This window comes from Pogona vitticeps, chromosome 4 (assembly GCF_051106095.1).
Source record: "Pogona vitticeps strain Pit_001003342236 chromosome 4, PviZW2.1, whole genome shotgun sequence".
Taxonomy (NCBI): domain Eukaryota; kingdom Metazoa; phylum Chordata; class Lepidosauria; order Squamata; family Agamidae; genus Pogona; species Pogona vitticeps.
The window spans coordinates 183,856,030-183,880,024 of NC_135786.1; the positions used below are offsets into that span (position 1 = coordinate 183,856,030).

Below are 23,995 nucleotides of genomic sequence, written 5' to 3' on the forward strand. Positions count from 1 at the left end.
ACGAGGGACAAAAGACGTCACTTCCTTCAAAAAAACAGGAAGTCTGCGTGGATCGACAATTCAAGAGAAGAGTACTAGACTTCTATCTCTATGGCTACATTGCTCCAGCTACGCAAGAGACCGAAGGACCGCTTAGGACCACGTGACTGGGCGTGGTTTCCCCCCCGTTCCCGCCTTTCCGTAGGACAAAGTGGCTGCGCGCCCACGTGAGCAAAAAGGTTTTTCCTCGTGGGGGGGGGGTTTGGATTAGTTGGTGTCAGGTGGAGTTCTCTGGCCATCGTGGGTTGTGTTGTGTTTGCCCAGTGACTGGACGCAGTCAAGGCAGTATTCTAATCTCAAATGCACTTATTTTTGGGAGTAAGGTCCACTAAATTCCGCGGGGGATTTATTTCGGAATGAAACATGCTAATCGGACTGCATCGGCGAACTGAGAAGGCGACACTTTAACTCTTCCCTCAGCCGCGCAGCCGCGAGATCGCTTAGTACGGATGCTCGTTGCCACTTAGGTTCAGTTCTCTTCATTTCCTTGTTATTTGAGGACAGTAACGTTCATCTATCTAGCGTACAATCAGATTATTTTTATTGGGCGTTAAGGCCCTCCCCAAGAGTATGTTACTTGCTGAGCATCCTAACGTGGCAGCATCCGCACTTTAAAATTATTTTCCTTGTCATAAGGACTACAAAAAGTACTGCACAGATATTTCTTTCTGTATTTAAATATGCTATGCAATCAAAATATTGTAGAGAATTTTGTCTTTTGTTAAGCAAATACTTTAAATTTCTGCTTGATACCGTTTAAGGTTTGTTTGCCCCAGGGCTTTTCTGTTCTGTGGGATGTTATTTTTATGTTCTCTGTCTGACTCTGTGTCTTTTATAGATAAGTTGCCAAGGATGGCAGTTCACCTGTGATAAAGGAAGTTATCTTTTAAAGTTCTCACTCTCTCCTATTACAAGGAGAACACCACTGCTTACATAATTGGTTGATAGGTAATTTTAAAAGCAATTTTGAAAGTTAGAACAAAAAGGCTAGCAGCAACTTAATGATACATAAGGGGAAAAAAGGAGATAAATTACCCAAACATGTCAGAACCATTGCTTAGAAGATAATCAATTCTGGTAAAATGTTCCATTGACCAAGCATGGGGAATCTTCCCTTCCAGATGTTGCTAAACTACAATGCCTGTCATACCTGAGGACTTTTGAGAGGTGAAGTCCCACAACATCTGGAGAGCTGTAGCACTCCCATAGGCTATGGGAATGTTATAACAAAAGCTATACAGTATGATCAGTTTAAATTTATTGAAGTGTAGATCTGCTAGATATGATTAGGTGGGCATATTGATATATCCTAATGTATATTAGGGCTTTGGCGTCAGAAAACTGATAAATAATTCTAAAAGACATCCTTTGTTTACAGATGTTCTAATCAGTAGTCATACACACTTGGATGAATAATGCCTTAAACAGCAGCGGCAGAAGCAAGCAATGTCTATAGTATGTTCACAGCCAGCTGGGTGGATGCTGGACCACCTATCTTTCATAAACAAGTCTGTTTGCCAGATGTGCCATTCCCATGACCACTCTGCCTGGGCCACTTTGGATAATACTGCTGCTTCATCAGATGCCAATCTTAGTGTTCCTGAGACCCTGCAGAGTGAAGTTTCTATTTCTGGGTTGAAAGTTGCAGGAGAAGAATTACATCCGTTGCAAGAGGAGAAATATGTATTTCGGGAAGAATTTTTTAATATCTTCAAGCCCCATATCTCAGACCTTGAAACAGAACTTTGCCAAAAGAACTCTCAGATTGATCGAGAAAATGGAATATTTGAACAGGACAGAGCCAAGAGTGGTGATTTCTGTTTTACGGCTAAAGCTAAAAAGGTACAGTATGCTACCAAGGATAACCCTCTGCAGCAGAATTTTTCAGAGCTGTTTAAGAAAGAGCAACAGTTCCCCAACTGATTTATTATGGAATAATTAAAGACTCCACCTGGAACTCAGTATTCTTTTTTTTTCAGCAGTGAAAAAGCTCCAGGAGGCTTCTGAAAGTGGCACGAGGGGGGGCTCTGGGGTGGCGGGCCTGCCCCTGACACACCCCCACCCACCCTGGCAAAGCGCAGGTTTCAGAGGCTTCCCGAGTGCATTTCCACTGCCTGTTTACCTGCTGGGCAAGCCTGGGGAAGCTTCTAAGAGCAGCGCCGATCAGCTGTGAGGCGGGGAGGGGGAGGGGCTGGAGCGGAGAAGATGGCTCCCGGCTCTTTTCTGAGACGGATTCCTCGCAAGAAACGGGACGTTTGCGATGATCGCTTCCCCCCCATCATCGCAAACACCCCATTTTCGCACAGCTGATCGATGGGCCTTTGCGAAGATTGCGCCCCCCGCCAATCAGCTGTGTGAAAATGGGCCGTTTGTGATGATGGGGGGGGGGAAGCCATAATCGCAAAACGATTTTTCCCCATAGGGAACATCGCAATGCAGTCGCTTTTGTGATCGCAAAATCTTCATCGCTGTGCGGATTCATCATTAAACAGGGTGCCCGTTAAGCAGGGCACCGCTGTATGACACTAACTTGCATATTACTGCACATATTACTGTGTAGTTCCATTGTACTCTTGAAAAATACAAAAGCCAGGGTTTTGATAAGTTTGGCATGGTTTGCTTTAAGAATGCCTTCATGATAGTTGTAAATTGTTAGCACTTCAGGGACACAATAGTAACAAGGCTAATTAATTCACCCATGCTCATTGTCAATGCTCATTTAATTTTAACACTTATTGGCTTCAGTTTAAAGAATTTTGTATAGAACAAAAATATTCTGTGTGTCAGCTGCGTGGGTTTTTCTTATACAAGAATTCCAGTGAAATGAAGGTCATGTAGCTCTGGTTTCTCTTTGGTAAGAGGTGTGCTTGATTATGAAAGTAGATAATTAGAATTACAGGCTAAACATATGGATCATATCGGATTGGGGAAAGCTGTATTCTGTCTCCAACAGTGGACAGCCACGTACTTCTGAGATGGACAGGGCATGGAAATAAATAATAGACCTCCCCTGCTTCTGCCTCCCAGTATTTAGAGATGTGCTTCTCCTGGAAAGGATTCTTCCATTTACTTGCTGTGGCAAATAGCCAAAATGAATCCTCTGACGAATTTAAGAACCACTTTAAGAAGGAATTCATTGGAGGATTTAACTGCATGATCATGACTGAATTTCATTTGCACTGTGTAAGACTAATGACATCCTTGGCCACACCTATTTTCTGGAAATTTGACATTTCCGGTTTCTCCCTTGATGGACCGGTGGCTCCTGTGTAATCGTTTTCATCATTGGGAAGTTTTTGGGAGCCACAAGTTGTTTGTGTGTGTGTGTGTGTGTGTGTGTGTGAGAGAGAGTCTCTAGTTACCATAAATGCTTCCCCTTACGGTAGTATCCCATGATTCCCAACAACTTCCCGATGATGCAAATCCCTGCAGCTGAGTAATCCTCATCTGCTTTATGTGGCGTAACTCACACGACAGGATTTCTGTTAGTGTATTCCAAAAGGACTACACTTAAATGTGCTTTTTGCAAAATAATATTTCTGTGTGTTTTGATCCTACTGCTGAAGGATTTTATTGTATACCTCTATTATAAAGTTATGATTTCCATCCTATTAAATGTTTTTATTCCTGAAGGGTTGCTTTTCTTTGCCTCAGAACAGGGAGAACATTTGCACTTAATGGTCATGCCTCGACTATTAAGTGTAGTTCACTAATTATAAGAAAGTTCTGTTATAGGGACTTAATCCTGGATAACTGCCTGCTCAGAGGAAAGTTAAAGGACTTTGTGATTCCAGCTAGGGGTTGGCAAAGTTGTCAGGCACAGGAACCGTATCAGGCAGATGATAAGTGGTTCCTCTTGGATATCAGCAGAATGTGTGGTCCAGTTTCACTACAGGGCAGAGCTCTGTAATGTTGGTAACATGCATATTTTAGACTGCAGGTTCATCACAAAATCTACTTTTACCTATATATACACGTGAAGGATTGTTGAGAACATAATTAACAATTGTAAACAAAAGCATTGCCGATACTTATTTTATGTATGTATCCAATTCTAGAAACGGAAGAGGAGCAGTGACCTTAACCAGGGGGAGCGTGATGCTTTAGAATACCATTTAAAGGTAAGCACAGAAAATAAGTGGAAGTGAAGTCTGTTTTGGCAACTTGCTCAGTTCCATCATTACTGCAGAAAATGTGGCACACTTGTGCATTTATCCTGAGTAAAGGCTTACTGTGTTAACTGATGCTTACGGTATAAAGGGCTCACGTGAAAACATGAATGTTGAAATATTTTGCTTGGCATTTTCAAAGAAAAGTTTATTGATTGAAGTTTCAGCTGGAAACAACATGCTTTCACTGTTTTAAGAGCAGTGAGAGTTGATATTTTCAGCTGCTCCCTGTCCACTGGGAAAAGAAATTGGCACAGAGCAATTTATAGAGGGATTATTCAAGGGGAAATAACTCACTAATCCTCCAGCTGGGAAGCAATAAAAATGCTTGAGTTGGGAAAGAGAAGGTTTTGTAAGTGCTTTGTCAACAATGGACAGGCTATAATAATGCTACATAGTCACAGTGCTACTGAGGATTTAGGTTGGTATAAATAGGTAAAGGTTCCCCTTGACATTTAGTCTAGTCATGTCCGGCTCTAAGGGGCGGTGCTCATCCCCGTTTCCAAGTCATAGAGCCAGCATTTGTCCCAAGACAGTTTCTGTGGTCATGTGGCCAACACAACTAGACATGAAATGCCGTTACCTTCCCACCGTGGTGGTACCTAATTATCTACTTGCATTTTACATGCTTTCAAACTGCTAGGTTGGCAGGAGCTGGGACAAGTAACGGGAGCTCACTCTGTCACGTGGATTCAATCTTAAGATTCCAAAAGATCTCCTGTATGGAGAATTAGTGCAGGGAAATCGCCCCAGAGGGAGACCATAGTTGCGATACAAGGTTATCTGCAAATGGGATCTGAAGGCCTTAGGAATGGACCTCAACAGATGGGAAACCCTGACATCTGAGCGTTCAGCCTGGAGGCAGGCATTGCATCATGGCCTCTCCCATTTTGAAGTGACACTTGTCCAGCAGGCCGAGGCAAAGAGACAGTCCCGAAACCAACCAAATCAGGGAGCTTGACAGGGGACAGATTTGTCTTCAGTGTGGAAGGGATTGTCACTCTCGAATTGGCCTTCCTCCACACAGAGCGTGTTACCATAGTCTCTCGAGACTGATGGATGTCTAAATGAATGATGAAACACTAAATCAGATTGCTGCTAATTAACAAGTTGCTGTTTGTATCTTGGTTGCTTTGCAACTTAGTCTGCAACTAGCAGTGTGAATACGAGGATGAGATGGTTGGACGGTGTCATCGAAGGTACCAACATGAATTTGACCAAACTCCGGGAGGCAGTGGCGTGCTCTGGTCCATGGGGTCACAAAGATTCGGGCACGACTTAATGACTAAACAACAACAAGCAGTGTGAATGGCAATTTAACTAATTAACAGCAACTCCTAGACCCAATGTATGCAATTACAGATTTGCTAGTGTAAATCCTCAATAGGATTTTGGCCACCATTTTATCTCCAAAAATCATGAGCAAACGTTGGGGTTTTCTGCCATATTTTCTTCCGTGTAGCCTTGCTGCTTCCCAAAAGCTCTCTGAAGGCTTGGGGGTAGGGTGATCTTCTTGAACAGGGTAGGCAGAACTTTTCTTGCCTCCATCTCTCTTGTGCCACCAGCCATAATATTTTCTAATGTCATCTCTTCCTATGCATGTATAAAAGTGGTCTGTTTTTAATTGGAATATTTCTACAGTTTTAATTGTTTATTTGTAAAGACAAGAATTGTTCTTTCTCAAATATTTAGTGACAGTGGTACAAAGCAATAAATATGCATATTGTTTAATTGTCCTTATATATATATTTTAAAAATTCAGACCTGTATTGCAATGGGTTATTGTCATTAACATGGAAATGACTAATTGGGGTTCTCTTATTTACAAATAGCAGATTCAAAAATCTGCAAATATTAACATATGGAACTTTCATTTACTTTTTTATGGATGTCCCATTTCAGATGTTTTTCTCTTCTGTCCTTTCTTGCTTTACAGGTCAGTGGTGTGATTTTGGATGGCACCAGACATTTAGTCCAAGAGGGGCTCAAAATGGGTTTTCTCCAGTGCAGTTGTTCAAGACAGCATTGTGCCAAAACTCCAGTTAGTGGACACAGCGATTGTGGTTTAGCTGAATTGTGTGAGATGGCAAAGCAGTTTCCTCCTGTGTCTGAAGAAGAACGAACTAGATGCACGATAAATGAGAAGGCATCTGTTCCTGAACAAATTCAGCTCTCCTGTGTTACAGAAAACAACACAAACCATGCAAAGATAATAGCACTGATGGGACAGAAGTATTTGTTCCCTCCGCAAAGTGCTTTTCTTTTGTCTGATATTTCTGTTATGCAGCCACTTTTGGACTGTAAGTATATTTCCTATTAAAATGATTTGTTGATCAGTGATTAATTAATATTTGGATAGAGCACATTTGACTAGATATGGAGAGGAAGGCATTTCGCAAAAAACAACCAGCTTGTATTCTTGAGCATAACACTTATTTTATTAGAAACAGTATTTTCTGGAGACCCCAATCCCTGCCCCCATCCAGTTTCTCAGGTAGTCTCACCGGTCCACCTTCACATCTTTGCTTTACATAATGTGAGGTATTTGAGGAATGATAATGTAATACATGTGCAGTGGAACAGAATCATCCACTCTTTGAAGCTGACATGATGGCCTGTTAGTTTTGCATGAACATGAAATAGACTAATAAGATCAATCAGACATATATCTGTAAATGTTAGTAAAAACATGAACATGAACATGGTGATTTTTTTGCATTCCTTACCCCCCAAAAAATATTGCCTTAAAAGAAGCAAAAAACAAAACAAAAAACAACCCTTTTTCTTTGAAAAATTTTGTTCCTTAGGTGCTTAGGATTTGAAAAGCAGTTTTATGCTTTATTTTAAATAATGTTAAATATATGTTTTATTGTGGTTACTAAAAAAAACTTAACAAGTTTTGCTTTCTTTCTAGATAATAAAAAATTTGGTGTAATTGTGATAGATCCACCCTGGGAAAACAAGTCTGTTAAAAGAAGTAAAAGGTAATTTACATTAAGCAGCTCTCGTTTATATTTTAACAATGCAACACTCTTTCAGTATGTGTCCATTTGGTCAACTGACATCTTAGGGCTCTACTTGTGCAGTAAAAAAGAGACAGGCATTTGCAGTGTGGTCTCTACACCAGAGACTGGACTCTCTTGTAAAGTGTTAGAGGATTCAGCTAGGGCTGATTTCTGGAACATTTTCATTTTATTCCTCTTTTCTGCTTAGAATTCTCAGATGTAACAAATTTGGATGCCCATAATTCTGCTGTTAGAATGCATGGATCTAATTCACCAACTGCAATTTGTATTAGGGGAAGAATTCAATTGAATCATTTTATTACTAACCTTTTAATATTAATGGAGAATTGGGTTTTAGTATTAACGGGCAATTGGTTCTGAAAGCCTTCGCGAATACATTGGTTCTGAAAGCTTTGTAAAAATAATGCAGTGGTTATGTTGGCAACAGCTGTGGATGAGGTTGTAACCTGTTAGCAGTGGAATGTATTTTGAGATTATCATAGCACATCAAGTTGTCTTTTCTTTAGTCAAAACATTTTGCTCATTTGTTGTTATGTGTTAAGTTTTCTTCGATTTACGGTGATCCTATGAGTGATCTCCAAAATGGCTCATAGGTTCAGTTTTCCTTTACAATCTATCTCTTAGTGCCATGCTGTTTTCAGGGTTAATAATAATAATGAATGGGGTCAATACCTGTGAAATGTTTTGAGAAATTAGAGCTACCCAAGCCTGCTACTAATCAATTTACATTTTACAAAAGGTATAAGGCATGACAAAACTAGTGTCTGAACTAGGTACAGTCATACCGTTTAGCCCAAATTAAGTAAAAGTTGCTCATTTTTAAACATAATAATCTAAGAATTAAAATCAATATTATTTGAACATCTGCTTAAATTTATGATTAGAAGGGATCTGGGGTCAGGGTGCAATATGTTAGCTGCCTCAGGTGGCAGAAATAGAGAGAAGGCAGGGGACAGTAATGGCCTCCAGCCATTTTTTATTAGCCTTATGGTCATTTCTCTTGCCCCTTAACTAGACTGCAGCCCAAGCTGTACTGGGGTTACACGTGTTGAATTGAGATCAAGTGGCAATCCATTTGGCTTCTGTATATGGAAAGAAGAGGTGTCCTATTTCATTCTTTGTCTCCCGTGGTAATATATTTTGTGCTGGCCTTGCTAGGAATACATATAAATAGTTTCTACAGAATACAAACTTAACAGTTATTTGCAAATTAGGTAGAAAAGCCTAATAGCAAAATATAGATGGAGTTCAACAATTCTCGTTAGGCCTCCGTTTTAATACAGATCCATAGGTTTCTGTGGATAGGTAATTTAGTTACTCCAAGTGTGCAGTCTAGGAGACACCAAATTTTTTAGCTATTCTTAGACTTGTGTCTCCAGAAATGTGAACTTGTTAACAGCAGTATTCAGAAATGACAAGTAAGAGACCTGATGGCCTGTATTTTCCAGCTCTGACTAAAGCTATTCCTGAAGCTTTTTTCTCTTGACATGATATAATGTCAATATTTTTATGAAGCCTTACTGAAATCTCCAGGATTGCTTTCAGTAGTTTTCTTGAGTAAGGCTATTCCCTTAAAGTAGTGATTGTCCCTCTTTAGCTTTGTGTTGACAAACCTGAGCCCTTACCCTTCTCTAAAGAACTGGAAATGTCAGTGAGCAGAGGAGGTAGAATCCGTCTGGACAAGGGGATAGAGGGGAAACATATGTTTAGGTTATAGCAAGCAAAAATGTATTTCCGTTGTCTCTGGGAATCCCACAAGGAGGTCTACTCCGAACCCCATGTTGTTTCCTGGGAACTGTGACTCAGAAGGCATCATCCCTCTGATTCATGAGGTGATTTACAGCAATCAGCTAGTCATTAGTAGCCTCATCTTCCACAGATTTGATAAACCTTGTGAAAGCAAACATCGTAATATAACTGTGTGAAAACCTTGAAATACTGAAAAATTGTCTTGTAATCTAGAGTGAAAATGTAGTTTGTTGGCACCATTCATCATCCCTAAATATTGGCAATGTTAGTCTGAATGGATAGAAATGAGAGGCCAAGAATATGGACGCCCATAGGCTTCCCATTCCAGACATGTCATATTCTGGATTGCAGAGAAACAGTTCAGTAAAGCATATATTTAGAAACTTAATTTCACCAAACATCTGATTTTAGAAATGGAAGGATGTTTTAATCTGTATGGTTGATCAGAATGAAGCCGTTCTTACTGCAACAGATTTCACCACTAGATGTCACTCTTTCTTCACTCTTGATAGACTGATAGCTGTTTCAATGTAGGTTTTTTGGGGGGGGGGGATTACAAAAGATTGGTAGACTTCCTGGCTTTGACACAGTCTTCATGAATTTATCCATTTGTAGGTACAGTTACTTGTCTCATTGGCAAATTAAGCAAATTCCTGTCCCAGCTCTGGCAGCACCAGATTGTCTTGTGGTTACGTGGGTGACGAACAGACAGAAGCATCTACAATTTGTAAAGAGTGAACTTTATCCATTCTGGTCTGTGCATGGAATAGTGGAATGGTTCTGGGTGAAAGTAAGTTTTCTAGAACTTTTAAGAACTTGCTTTTCTATATGCTTTTAAATCAGGGGTCTCAAACTCAATTTACCTGGGGGCCGCCGGAAGCAGAGTCTGGCTGAGGCTGGGCCGCATCAGATTTTCTGCCAAGTGGAGCAAGGGCCCAAGGAAGCTGCCCAGGAGTTTCCTTAGCCTGGCTGGGGCTCTGAGGAGGAGGAGGAGGAGGAGGAGGAGGAGGAGGAGGAGGAGGGGGTGCACGAGCTGTCTTGGGAGAGAGCCAGCGAGCAAGGCTTTTTTGACTTTTGACAGCAGAGGCTACATGGATGCTTCAGGGGGGCAGGCAAGGCAGGGGCCACAAACTATCATCCGGCGGGCCGCAAATGGCCCCCCGGGCCGCATGTTTGAGACCCGTTTTAAATGTTTCTTTCCCCAAAACTATTTGTATTGGTAGCGTTAGGTGTATGCTGATGTTTAAGAATTTTACTTTTTTTTCTAGTTTTTAATTTTTATATTCAGAGTTTTTCATATTTTCTTCTGAAGGTATCTTTCCCAAATTAAATAACTATTACAGGGAAGTTGTATGCCTCAACCTTGGACTGGCTTCGGGTTTGTAAATAATACTTTTGTTTAAAAACTCTGGTTACAATCTATTTTTATTTCACTTGTATATCTTCTAGTTTGTGTGTAGACTAGACAACGGGTAGACAGCATGAAAACTTTGCGATCTACCACTCAATCTCCTACAGATCTATAGTTGATCCCCAAGAGTTTCTGACTTACTTCCTCTTTATGGGAAATTTATACATATTCATTTGTCTCCCACTTTCTTTATTCTTGTAGCTTTGGCTACCAATAATTAGAAACTGTTGGGAGAATCTACCGGTATGTCCACTGCTGCACACAACTTCCTCTTGATTTCTATTGCTTCTGTCCTGGAATCCCAGACAGATGTGCTTCCACCTGTAGAGTTCTCAATTTTTTGTTGCTTCCCTGTCATTATTTGTACATATTCTATCTTTCAAGTGGTTTTTCATATCTTTTAAACACTCCAGCCCCATCCAAAGATCTGACAGATTGTGTGTGTGTGTTTAGTCGTTTAGTCGTGTCCGACTCTTCGTGACCCCATGGACCAGAGCACGCCAGGCCCTCCTGTCTTCTACTGCCTCCCGGAGTTGTGTCAGGTTCATGTTGGTTGCTTCGCAGACACTGTCCAGCCATCTCATCCTTGGTCGTCCCCTTCTCCTCTTGCCATCACACCTTCCTAACATCAAGGTTTTTTCCAAGGACTCTTTTCTTCTCATGAGATGGCCAAAGTACTGGAGCCTCAGCTTCAGGATCTGTCCTTCAAGTGAGCATTCAGGGTTGATTTCCTTTAGAACTGATAGGTTTGTTCTCCTTGCAGTCCAGGGGATTCTCAAGAGCCTCCTCCAGCACCACAATTCAAAGGCATCAATTCTTTGGCGGTCTGCTTTCTTTATGGTCCAGCTCTCACTTCCATACATCACGACAGGAAAAACCACTTTGCACTTTTCATATCTTTTAAACACTCCAGCCCCATCCAAAGATCTGACAGATTAATCTGTCCTTATTGCTCGTCACTGCTGGCTGAATAACTCAGTGGTTTAGATAGCTAGCTGCGGAGCCAGAGGTTGGAAGTTCAATTTTCCACTGTGCTTTCTGTGAGTAGAGCCACCCTGTGTGGAGTTGAGCAAGTTCCAGGATGCCCCCCCACCCCCGCCAGAAGAAGGGAATGGCAAACCACTTCTGAGTATTCTCTACCTGAAAGACTCTGCAAAGGATCACCTTAAGTCAGAATTGACTTGATAGCACATTATTATTATTGCTTGCCAAAGCCATGGAGAGTAAGGTAAAGGTTCCCCTTGCCATTTAGTCCAGTCGTGTCTGACTCTAGGGGGCGGTGCTCATCCCAATTTCCAAGCCGAAGAGCCAGCGTTTGTCCGTAGACAGTTTCCGTGGTCACGTGGCCAGCGCGACTAAGGTTTCCCGTATTCTGCCAGATCTTTCTTATTTATTTATTTATTTATTTATTTTTATTTTTTATTTATACCCCGCCCATCTGGCCTAAAAGGCCACTCTAGTATTAAAAACAAGTCCTTAAATCCTAGTTACTTTCAATAAAACAAAGGTTATGGCATTTGTTTTATTGGCATTTTTGACTAGCAAGTGCAAAAGAGTTTGAAGCTTCCAGAAGATTTTCCCAAAAAGTTGTACGTGTATATTTTTCTGTCCCTGTATGAGGGCTGTGAGGTGCTTCAGGCTATTCGTAAGCTTCCATTTTCTGTTCTCAGATGGTAGACAATTTAAGATTGGAGACTGTTCACATCTGGACTTAGCTGAGATAGGAGGTTTACTAGGGGAAATAAATTGGTGAAATATGTAGTTTGACTTATAATAATCATTTTTTATTTTTGCTTCAGATAACAAGGTCTGGAGAGTTTGTGTTTCCGTTAGATTCTTTTCACAAGAAGCCATATGAGATTCTTGTTCTGGGCCGAGTCCAGCGACATAAACATGTACCATTAAGGTATGAGTCCATTGATTTATCTGTATTATTTATTGCATATTATTTTTGTATGGGATTCATTAAGAATGCTCAGCTGAAATTGCAGACAGCTTTCAAGGAGTGAGGAATGGCCTTTCTTAACAAAATAGTCTAAAGAGTGATGCACATTTGTGCTCCAACCTCTGAAAGACTAGATTTAAAGAAGCTGTATAATATCCTGGTCTTTCTCCCCTATTTCCTTTTTGATCTCTTGTTTAGTTCTCTATTTCTCATAATGCTGAAAACATTCAGGTTTTCCCAGGCATTTTTTGGCAAGCATTTTGAGCAGATGCCTTTAATTGATGAGCCAATTATTATTAAATAGTTGGTTGGGATGTCAGTTCTGGGCCAAGATCATTAGCTGCTTTGAGTGTTCTTTGCATTGGAAAAGCAGCATGGAAGAACCTTAAATAAATAAATGTTTCTCTTCCCTCTGAACCCATTGGTGTAAGCAAAAATAGAAGTTGCACTGCACAGAGCAACAGGATGATAGAATGGGTTTGTGCTACAAAGTCAGTTATATTGCCTTATCATTATCTGCTCTTGAAATTCATCCGTCTTCCATTAACATGTGGGCTGCTCCTGCTGTTGTTAATAGCAACAATAACCAAGAAAAGTTAAAGTCCCTTGAGCTCAAGAACTAGTTTTAGACTTTTTTGGCTCATTGGCAGAGTTTGTAAAAGGCTGAAAATGGTTGATTTAATCTAGTTCCTTGAGCTTCTACGTAGGTAGATAAAGTACCTAGCATTCACTCAGGGAGGAAAGGATCATCACAGTATAGTAGGAACCCTGGTAACATTATATAAACTAGGTAGTTCCTATAGTTTTCTTACCTTATACCAATTCATTTTATGTTAACCCTGCAGGGCTGTTGCTGCTGCTGCCAAATGGATCTTCTGTTCTCTTGAATTAAATATAGATCTTTTGTTAAGGGCAGGCAATATTCTACAGTTGAAACACATATTGTTTGTGCTGTATTTATCTTTTTACTATAGTCTTATTTCTTTATTGGTCTTTTTTTTCAGAACCTTAAGAAATTTCATAAGCTGCCCTTTATTTTTCAAGGAAACAGATACGTTAAGCATTTGGATATTTAGCTTTCCGATAGCTTACTGTCTAGCGTGAAAAATGTTCTGTGGGGTGGGGGAACAGCTGTGAAAGTGTCGATCTTTATCCAGGTATTTCTGTTTTTCATTTGAGACTCTCACTTTTATTTTGCTGTGATTTATGCAACAGGACTTCAGAAGATGAAATGCCTCCAGCAATTCCAGATCAAAAATTAATTGTGAGTGTACCCTGTACTCTCCACTCACATAAACCTCCTCTTACAGGTATGTTCTTAAAATACCTCCATGATATTGTATATTTTTAGGGATCCATGTTTTATATTATTGATAAAGCTGTAGGGATAGGCAGCAACATGAATATTTTTATTGTTTCTGTCACTACTTTCTGACCATCAGTCATTTGCCATTGACATTAGTGAGAAATTGCTGACAGTTCTGCCATTTTTTCCTCAGGTGCTTAACTGAAGTTTAGTTGCTATATCAGACCCCCTAGCTGGATATTTCTGATTACCCAGATTAATATATTAAATTACTACTTTATGCTTTAAAATTAGTTTGGTCTTCACATTGTGATTGACTGGCAGATTATAGTCAGCTTTTTTCCTGGGAAGGTGTACTTGCAGTGTGTTCCAGCTAGAGCGCAGTGTAGGTGTATCTCTTAAGGTGCTAGTTAAAGAAATTCAAGAAATATAATTTGGCAGTAGGATTCTTGATCTTGACCCATACTTCCCCAAACGTGGGTGGCTGTTTCTAAAAATTACAACTTTTATCTTATGGTAGGAAGGAAGTTCAGTTTAAATGAATTGAATTACTGCTTCTTGAGCTTGCTGTTCTTGGGCATAGTTGGCAATGATACTTCACAATACAGGAAATGCAGAAAGATTCCAGAAAGAAAGTTTTTCCCTATTCCTTGTTCTACTTTTACTTTGTGTGCACACTTGCTTTCTGGATTCTTATGCTCATGATCCATGATTCCAGTATCTTTCTAAGAAGGCACTTAGGTGCAGTATACTAGCTCAGATGTATCCTCATCGATAGATTAAAAATGACAAATAATGCCATAAAATTGGGCTGGAACAGGTGCTAGACCTTAATATGTAACATCTGTTGATACTGTGCAGTCGTGGGGCTGTTGAAAAGTCACCAGTGCCCAGTGCGTCTGCATTGTCAGTGACCTACAATAGCCATTCAACAGCCACAGGCTGGCATGATACAACATGACCCATCCTTCAGCACTGCCATTTCCTGGTATGGCTATGGAGCCCTTGGTGGCAACTCCTTCAAGTTGCTATGGCAGATTAGTAAGACCAAAGCTTATAATTGCTTTTTAAATTTTGATATGTTGATTCCAATTAGAGTTCACATTAGAAATCAGAATAATAGAATAATTGAGTTTGAAGGGCCTATAAGACCATTGGTCCAATCCCCTCCTCAATGCAGGAATCCAAGTCAAAGCAGATCTGACAGGTGGTTGTCCAGTTTTCTTTTGAATACCTTCAGCGTTGCAGCACTCACCACCTCCCGGAATAATGGGTTCCATTGTTGTACTGCTCTAATAGTTAAGAAGTTTTTTTTTCCTGATAATTCAAGCAAAATCTGGCTTCCTGTAACTTTTGCTCATTATATTCTGCACTCTGGGATGATCGAGAACAGATCTTGTCCCTCCTCTATATATGACTACCTTTTAAGTATTTGAAAAGTGCTATCATATCTCCCCTCAGTCTTCTTTTCTCAAGGCTAAACATGCCCAGTTTTTTCATTCTTACCTCATAGGGCTTGATTTCCAGTGCCCTGATCATCCTTGTTGGCTTCCTCTGATCTTGCTCCAGTTTGTTGGCATCCTTCTTGAAGTATGGTGTCCAGAATTGGACACAGTACTCTAGATGATGCTTAACCAGTCCTGAATAGAGGGGGATTAGTACCTCACAGATTTTGGAGACTATACTTCTGTTAGGTAAAGGCAAATGTTCCCCTTGACAATTTTTGTCCAGTCGTGTTCGACTCTAGGGTGTGATGCTCATCCCCGTTTCCAAGCCATAGCGTTTGTCCGAAGACAATCTTCCGTGGTCACATGGCCAGTGCGACTTAAGACACGGAATGCTGTTACCTTCCCACTGAAGTGGTTCCTATTGATCTACTCACATTTACATGCTTTTGAACCGCTAGGTTGGCAGGAGCTGGGACAGGTGACTGGAGCTCACTCCGTCGCGTGGATTCGATCTTACGACTGCTTGGTCTTTTGACCCTGCAGCACAGGCTTCTGTGGTTTAGCCTGCAGTGCCACCACGTCCCCATACTTCTGTTAAGGCAGCCTAAAATAGCATTTGCATTTTTTTTTTTGCAGCCACATCTCACTGTTGGCACATAATCAGCTTTTGATCTACAACAATTCCAAGATCCTTCTCACTCTCAGTACTACTGAACCAAGTATCCCTCATCTTGTAACTTGTGCATTTTTCCCTCCCTCGATGTAGGACTTTGCATTTATCCCTATTAAATTTCATTCTGTTGTTTTCAGCTCAGTACCGAAGCCTATCAAGGTCTTTTTGAATTTTGTTCCTTCTCTTCCAAGACATTAGCTATTCCACACAACTTTGTCATCTGCATATTTGATGAGTATTCCCTGCATTTCCTCATTCAAGTCATTAATAAAACTGCTGAAGTGCATTGGGCCCAGGATTGAGTCTTGGGGTACCCCACTTGTTACCTTCTCCCAGTTTGAGAAGAAAACAGGTTTGCCTTTGTATCTACTCACATATTCCTTAAGGCAGGGATAAGAAACCTGCTGTCTTCCAAATGCTGCTGAACTGAAGCTCTCAGTATGCCTGACAGTGGATTATACTGGTTGGAAGTTAGGGGATTTGAAGTACCACAGCATCTGGAGGACTGCAGGTTCCACCCCACTGCTCAGAAGCTTGGGAAAAGATGCATAGCCTATATTGGCAATATTTTCTAAATGTTACATTCTTTTAGTTGCAACAGAGCCCTCAGTAACATAGGCATAGGTTAAAACAAAGAAGAACAGGGTTTTTTTCTTACTTATGTGAAGAATGATTTACTTAAAGAAAAATAACCTAATATGTTTTCATATTGTTGTGTACCAAAAATATTTTTAGTGATCAAGGGAGATGTGAGGGGATGTTTTCAGATCCTCCTTAAAAAAAAAAGCTTTGAGAAATGTAAAAAAGGTCAAACAGTTTGAAATCTTTTGTAAAGCTTAGAAAGAAACCCAACAAGAAGTGTCATAATGCTGCTACGAACAGTAAGTTCATATTGCCAAAAAAAGAAAGGCTATAACAGAGTAAGGAAATATCCAAACAAGGAAAGCCTGACAAATCAATATTGAATGCCTTCTGTATATAAAAAGTTTTAAGACCAGTATCCTGTGGCGAAGACAGCTAACTCTTCTTGGAGAAAGTTGTGAAGAGTTCAGCCATGATTGTCCAGGTTTTTAACCTGTCCAGATTTTTTTTTCAGAAAAGAGGACCTGTCATTTGGAATCCTAATGTAGAATAAATCATTGTTAATGAAGGAGGCCACTTCTTTAGAGAGTATCAACAAGAATTGTGTCTTTTTGTTTTTGTTTTTAATCTGACCACCTAGAAGACTTTGCAATCATATGTTTTGTTTTATTGGAGGAAAAGGCACTGGTTAGATGTTCTGGTTTCCATTTCCACTTCATTTCAGACCCTTGGCACAACTCAAAATCTGGCACGTAGCTGAGCCTGAATCAGGGGGTGGGGACTGCTTCTAAGGTTTGCATACAACTGCTCAGAAAAATAGATATGAAGTTCAGGTAGCTGAATTCAGGATAGAGATTGATGGGTGTGCTTCATACTTTCATCAGTTGGCATAGAAAAGCAGAATAAAATATATGCAATAATGAAAAACAGCTATCTGTATTTGCCAGTAGAGGGAAGTGGTTCCAAATTCCTGTCCTATTTTGGGCAACATGAAAAGGAGCAAGACTTTGGGATGAGACAGAGGAAATCCCACTCAACCACATATCTCATTGTTTTGTTTTAAAGGAACTACCAGAGCAATGGTACAGCTTGCTGGATAGCTCAGTGGGTTAGGTATCTGGTTGCAGAGCCAGAGGTTTGGAGTTCAATTCCCCGCTGTGCCTCCTGCGAGTAGTCAGCCTGTTTTGCCTAGGGCGTGCTGCACAGTCCTAGGGCGCCCCCAGAAGAAGGGAATGGTGCACCATTTCTGAGAATTCGCTACCTAGTAAATCCTGAAAAGGGCCACCATAAGTCAGTATTAATTTGACAGCACGTGATTATTATTAGAACAATGAAATTATTACTTGCTGCCACATTAGAGTGGTTTAGCTCTTCTTATGGCTGCAGAGTACTGTTGTTGATATATATGAAGCTATTTAATGAAGATTATAACAATTTATTTCTGTCCAATAAGAGGAATTTGCAAATTAAAGTAAGTTATCAAAAAGAAATATATTGTTTCCTGCAGCGCATAGAACAATAACATGTCTCCAGGATTATAGAGTGGTACATGTTCTGTGTTTAATGCTCACAGAACTGATGTGTCATTCTAAATGTGTTTAAACTATTCTGTGCTAAGTATGAATTTGAAAATTCAACTTAGGTTGTCCTTTTATTCTTCTAGTTCAGCACCTTGTAGGAGAAAGAAAATAAATTACTGTAACACAAAGTAACAAACATATCATGCATCAGAGAAAAGAGGCAGTCCTCCATAGAAACTTATTCTATAATGATTTTTAAGTGTTTAAGATGTCATGATAATTTTGGGTTTTTTGCTACAACAGATTAGCAGGGCTGCCCTTGTAGAAAGGTGTTTGAGCTTTAGCTGTAGGAGATATTAATTTGCAATATGTTTTTATCCTGCACCTGAGCTGAAAACAATCATGCAGCTGCTTACATGCAGTCAGTTTTAAGGAAAGGTAACGTGCTGTGGCCTGGAGAATATAAGTAAAAAAAAAAGATAAGACCCAAAAAGAAAAAAGGCATGAGGAGGAAAGAGGAGATCCACGACTCCTGTGCTTCTAGCAGAGCTGCTGATGAGAAGGCCCTGCCTCCCATCTCATCATCTTCTGCTCCAGCCTTCTTGAATGGCTTCCAGAGGTGACAGTTACCCTATTCTATAACTGATAATTTTCTTTAGAGGTTAGACCCTGGTTCCTTTGGGGGGGGGGAATAAAAGGTATTTGAAATTATATACCTGCCTATCTGTTAAGGAAACCACAGTCTTGAGTTTACAAGAACTGAGCAGGTTGGTTGAGGACAGGACATGTTGGAGATTTGCTCATTCATGGGGTCACCATAAGTTGGAGGTGACTTGACAGCACTGTAACAAAAACAGCAACAACCTGCCCATATTAAATTCTAAAAAGTGATATATTTGAGAAAGATTTTATACTAACATGGCCTTCTTCTTAGGTCCAAGTATGGTATTTCAAGATAGGCACAGTACAGCCCAGCAGCTGTTGTTGGACTGCAACTCCCAAAGCCTTGGCAAGCAGAGTGAAGAGTAAGGACTGTTGGAAGTTGCAGTCTTAACAAATTGGCCCATTCCTATTGTACATGTACTCAGAAATACACCTCATCTAACTATTTCCGGGTAAATGTGTATAGTATTATAACATTAATTGTTGAAGAATATCAGTTATTGATACTGGCTGTATGATAATTTAGTCTTTATTCAACAGAATTATTGGTTAATACCTTTGCGTCAGAGGCTAAGCTGAAAGATCACATTAAAAACATTAAAATATAGCAGTTAATCTTTAAGGTACCACAGTGTTTTTGACTTCTTTTTTATTTTTCTTTTGTTTTGCCTCATATGCTAGAACAGATTAACATGGCTGCCTCTTCTAAAACGAACATTTAATGCATATCAGTCGGTAACTGATGTGTGTTAATGACCGTGGCTATACACTTGGGATATTGTCCTTAATGCAAAGCTGAAAAGAGTAATTCTGTTTATAAAAATGATTTCCAGGAAAAAGAATAACCTAATTCAGTCTTGTACTTTGCCAATCCCTTTCTTGTCTTTGCCTTATAATGTAGCCCACTGGGCAAGTACTAGTGTAGAAAACTGCAGCATTCTGGGCACCTGCATGTGTGCACTGCCCTTTTTCTTTCCAAAAGAAAAAGCATTCATCTATGTAGTTCCCTGAGTTAAACACCTGGCCACACCGAGCAGCCTGCAAATGCATTGTCTGTCTCCTCCTTTCTGCTTGAGAAGGCCACCAGCCTTGAAGACCTAAAAAAAGGAGACACAAAACTGCTGCATGGTGTCACCGCCAAGAAGGGAAACAGGAGAAGCAGCAACAGCACAGAACAACCTCTTAAATTATTACATGCAAGACTCTTCTGAACCTGCTAAGACTTGTGCAAATGTTAAATTTGATTAATTTGCCTAGCCTTCCTGCTTGAAGATTCCTTTTTCTGTCACAAGATAAATTAGCAACAATGGCATTTTATGTGAAGAAGCAAACTTTGCAGCAGTCAACTAGAACAGTTTCCGTGTAGGAACAGCATTGGTAGGAAAGCAGCCTCGGTGCTTTGCTTCTGCCTAGAATTGGCTAAGTATTGGTGGTGAGGGAAGAAGCAACATTTCATAGACATCTTGCAAGGATAGTGAGAGAGCTACTCATCATTGCATTTTTGTGGATATTTTATCAGTAGGAAGAACCATTTAGGGTAAAGGATTGAACATAGGGATTTTTTTTCACCTTCTGCTTTTAAATTCTCTGGTTAACGGACCTGAGATTAGCAACCCAAGTTTGTTATTTTAGTCAGGCACATATTCTTAATTTTTAAAAAATGTCTAAAAATTACATGCTTTTTTCTTGCCAATCTTCCTGGAAGTGATACATCTAAAATATACTTGGAATTCAGGGCCACATTTAAAATATGTGGTATTTGGTTGCAGAGCCAGAGGCTGGGAGTTTGATTCTCCACTGTGCATCCTTGATGGGGCTGGACTTTATGATCCATAGGGTCCCTTCAGCTCTACAGTTCTAAGAAAATCATCATCATCATCATCATCATCAACATCATCATCAGGAAGGCCATGAGTTCTGTACCCTGGGCTGAAATATCTTTGCCACCTTTCCCCTCATACTTTATCTGTCTTTAACAAAAGTAAAATGGGCTGAAATTGAGCAGGTGGGCTTTTTGTAATCTCAGGAGGTTTAAAGATAAAGAAAAGTACTTCTGTCTTGAGTCAGTGGAGAAAAAGGTTCTCTGGCATTCGGTCCCTATTGTGGCCAACCAGTTGCCCATGGAAAGCCCACTAGCAGGAGAGAGCACTCTACTGCTTGTGGTCTCCCGCAGAGGATATTTAGAGGCATATTACCTCTGGCACAGGACATTGTACAGGAAAACGTAAAAGGTATGTTCCAAATGTATATGTTTATCTGTAGGTAATTTTTTATATAAACGACCAATTGTTTAAATACCTAAACACTTATCATAAACAAGTACAAAAATGATTTGCCTGGCAGGTTCTATCCAGAGAGTTTCAGGAAGTGATATTGTGTGAAGGAAATAATGATCTGGAGCATTGGTCAATAAGCTACATTCTTCAGGGATCCTTAGAAGGAAATGATTACAGCTTAAATGATCTGCCCTGAATCACTAGACCAGCAAATTTGAGTCCATAGTTTTAAGCACACTGAGAAAATCTCATTGAAATCAGTTAGGTTTTTATATGAAAATAAAAAACAAAAACCTACCACTTGTATTTTTTCATGAGCATTAACATTTTTCTCCTTTCCTTCCTCTCACAGAAATTCTGAAATTATATACCAAGCCAGAGGTAGAATGCTTGGAGCTCTTTGCTCGGAGTTTACAGCCTGGGTGGACCAGCTGGGGCAATGAAGTCATTAAATTTCAGCACATGGATTACTTCAGTGCTGTGCAGAATAAGAGTAACTGACTTTATTCAGTGATATGATGTGTTGGGTTTGTTTTTCTTTCTGTACTCAACCTTTGCCTTTTTGGTACATTTGGAAACCATTGTCAATACTTTGAAAATCAGTATGAGCCAGTATACATTTACTTGCTTAGAGCTCCAGCTGCAGAAGCTGCTGTTGCAGTCTGATCAGGTACAGCTCACATGCAGTTACACACTTGATTGTGTGATCCAGTTGTGCCACCATTGCAAATCATGGAACAGGGCACTCACCACTGTATTTTGAAATTGTTATGATAGTATAATGATAATACCTTCAGACACGTAATTCACTCCTTTTGTAACTGAATTTATATATCCTTCAGCATCACAACATGTGGAATTTAGTGATTTGGATCACACATAAATAGTAGCTGTGAAGAGCTGATTGTAACATTTGAAAATTGGACCTAAGCCTATACAGCGGTGCCTCGCTTAGCAATCGCTCCGTTGAGTGATGAAATCGCTTAGCGATGGGATTTTGGCCATCGCCAGAGCAATTGCTTAGCGATGGCCCCTATGGGAAAAATTGCTTTGCGATGATCACAGGGAAGCGATCATGGCATAGCGACCCTTTTTGCACAGCTGATTGGCGGTTCCAAAATGGCCACCAGGAAAACAAAATGGCCGCCCACTGTTTTCCCTCACATTAGAGGCACCGAAAATGGCCGCCCCTATGGAGGATCTTCGCATAAGGTCAGTTTTTAAGCCCATAGGAATGCATTAAACACGTTTTAATGCGTTTCTGTGGGCTTTTTAAAATTGCTTAGCGATTAAATCGCTTAGCAACGTTTTTCCTGGAACGGATTAACGTCGCTAAGCGAGGCACCACTGTATGTGAATTGGAATTGATCTTATTATAGAGAGGAAGCAAAGTGGCATGAACATGAGCAAAAGAGAAAAGGATAGATACAATAGTATTTTGAATGGGCAAGACAGACGTTACTTGGTACCAGTAGAGAGTTTATTTTCCAGTGCTTAACGTAATTAAACTGAGTTCAGATCATTGGTACCTTTAACCCAGTATTGTCAACCCTGACTAGCAGTGGCTGCTCAGGGTTCCAGACAGAATCCTTGTCTAGCCTTATCTGGTATTCTCTGGTGATTTCCCATCCAGGTACTAACTAAGCCCAATGCTTATTAGTTTCCAAGGTCAGATGAGGTTGGATATGTTCAGGGTGATACAGTGATATGCATTCTGTATCCGTATGTCCCACAGCATGCATATGAGTGATATCCACGAATAGTGGCCTGAGATAGCAGATGACAGCACATGAGATTGGTGGAAAATGGGCAAGTGTTGGAGAGAAAACATGGATGTGTCAGTCACTAGCTCCAGTTTATGCTGCCAGTGTGTTTGATGCTATGTATTTTGTTACCATTTTAGTACAGTGGTGCCTCGCAAGACGATATTAATTCGTTCCATGAAAATTGCTGTTTTGCGAGAACATTGTCTTGCGAAACGCAGTTTCATATTGGAATGCATTGAAATCTATTTAATGCGTTCCACTGGGGGAAAAATCGTTGTCTTGTGAAGCATTGGTCTTAAAAAAAAAGTCTTGCGAAGCATAGACCAAAACATCATCTTGCGAAAATTGTCCATAGGAAAAACCGTATTGCGAAGCACAACAGCGATCGCAAATACCCATCATCTTGCGGATTAATCATCCTGTTAGGCAATCGTCTTGCGAGGCACCACTGTATTAGGAATCATGCACTTTGCTCCATCTTACTTAACACAAGAATGCTAAACCACACATGGTCTGTTCAAAATATTTTGTAATTCCTTGATTATTTAAAGGATTAGAAGTTGCCTAACTGCCATGCTCAATAAATTCTGCTCTGTGATATGTTTAAAGTTATTTGTTGCCTCTCCTTAAAGTCTTGTTTGGTATTGTCTCACCATCTTATAATTCTTCTTAATTTTTTAAACAAATTGCTTTAAATTGCAACTTATTACAGTTGTTTCTAATATGTCTTTAAATTGCTAACTGCCAGAACAAGGTGCTACACTTTAAAGCAGTGGTTCTGAACCTTGGGTCCCCAAATGTTCTTGGACTAAAACTCCCAGAAGCCTTCACTAGCTGTGCTGGCCAGGATTTTTGGGAATTGTAGTTCAAGAAGATCTGGGGACGCAAGGTTGGAAACCACTGCTTTAAAAGAACAGAAACATGACTGAGCCAACTAAATTGACTTATGGCTATGTCACATTCAAAGTCGTAGTCATGCTCAGTTTGGTTGCAGTGGGATTCCATCATGATTAACTTCAACTGGATTGACTTTTAAACTATATTTTAATTATTCTTCCTCTCCTGCCTCAATATGTAGATCTTCATTTTCACAGAATGTATATTCTGCTGATGCCTGCTTTTGTAAGGAAATATGTTCTAATTTGAAATAATTAAATCATTTTTAGAATGATAAACTGTATATTTTTTTCACCTTAGGGTTTGCTTTGTTACAAATGCAGTAGTAAATATTACCATATATTTGAATGCAACATTATAAGAGAAAGTAATCATTTTAAATACAACAAAATCAATCTTTTTGTCTAAAAATTAGATAAACTTCAGATTAGTTGGTATGCTGTTAAATTTTTAAATATGGTCTGGATGTTCACAAGTAGACTGGGGTTTTTTGTACTTCAATAATAAAATAATCAATTTCAGAAA

At 39.9% G+C, this 23,995-nt stretch overlaps 1 protein-coding gene across 2 annotated transcripts; it reads left to right on the forward strand.

Annotated features, from left to right (window-relative positions):
- The first annotated feature begins 19 nt into the window (after positions 1-19).
- METTL4 (methyltransferase 4, N6-adenosine) lies at positions 20-23,995 on the forward strand. Of its 2 annotated transcripts, none has more exons than XM_020794523.3 (9): positions 20-206; positions 1,418-1,881; positions 4,098-4,160; positions 6,145-6,508; positions 7,123-7,192; positions 9,599-9,773; positions 12,194-12,300; positions 13,555-13,649; positions 21,160-23,995. In XM_020794523.3, exons 2-9 carry the CDS (start codon positions 1,486-1,488, stop codon positions 21,306-21,308), a joined length of 1,419 nt encoding a protein of 472 aa, XP_020650182.3. In that variant the 5' UTR covers positions 20-206; positions 1,418-1,485; the 3' UTR covers positions 21,309-23,995. The 2 variants fall into 2 exon arrangements, with proteins under 2 accessions (XP_020650182.3, XP_078247719.1); XM_078391593.1 differs by lacking the exon at positions 20-206 and adding an exon at positions 253-357.

Coding starts and splice junctions, on each gene's coding strand:
- METTL4 (XM_020794523.3), top strand. CDS start 1,486: ATGTCTATAGTATGTTCACAGCCAGCTGGGTGGATGCTGGACCACCTA. Junction 4,161..6,144: donor CTTTAGAATACCATTTAAAG/GTAAGCACAGAA, acceptor CTTGCTTTACAG/GTCAGTGGTGTGATTTTGGA. Junction 6,509..7,122: donor TATGCAGCCACTTTTGGACT/GTAAGTATATTT, acceptor CTTTCTTTCTAG/ATAATAAAAAATTTGGTGTA.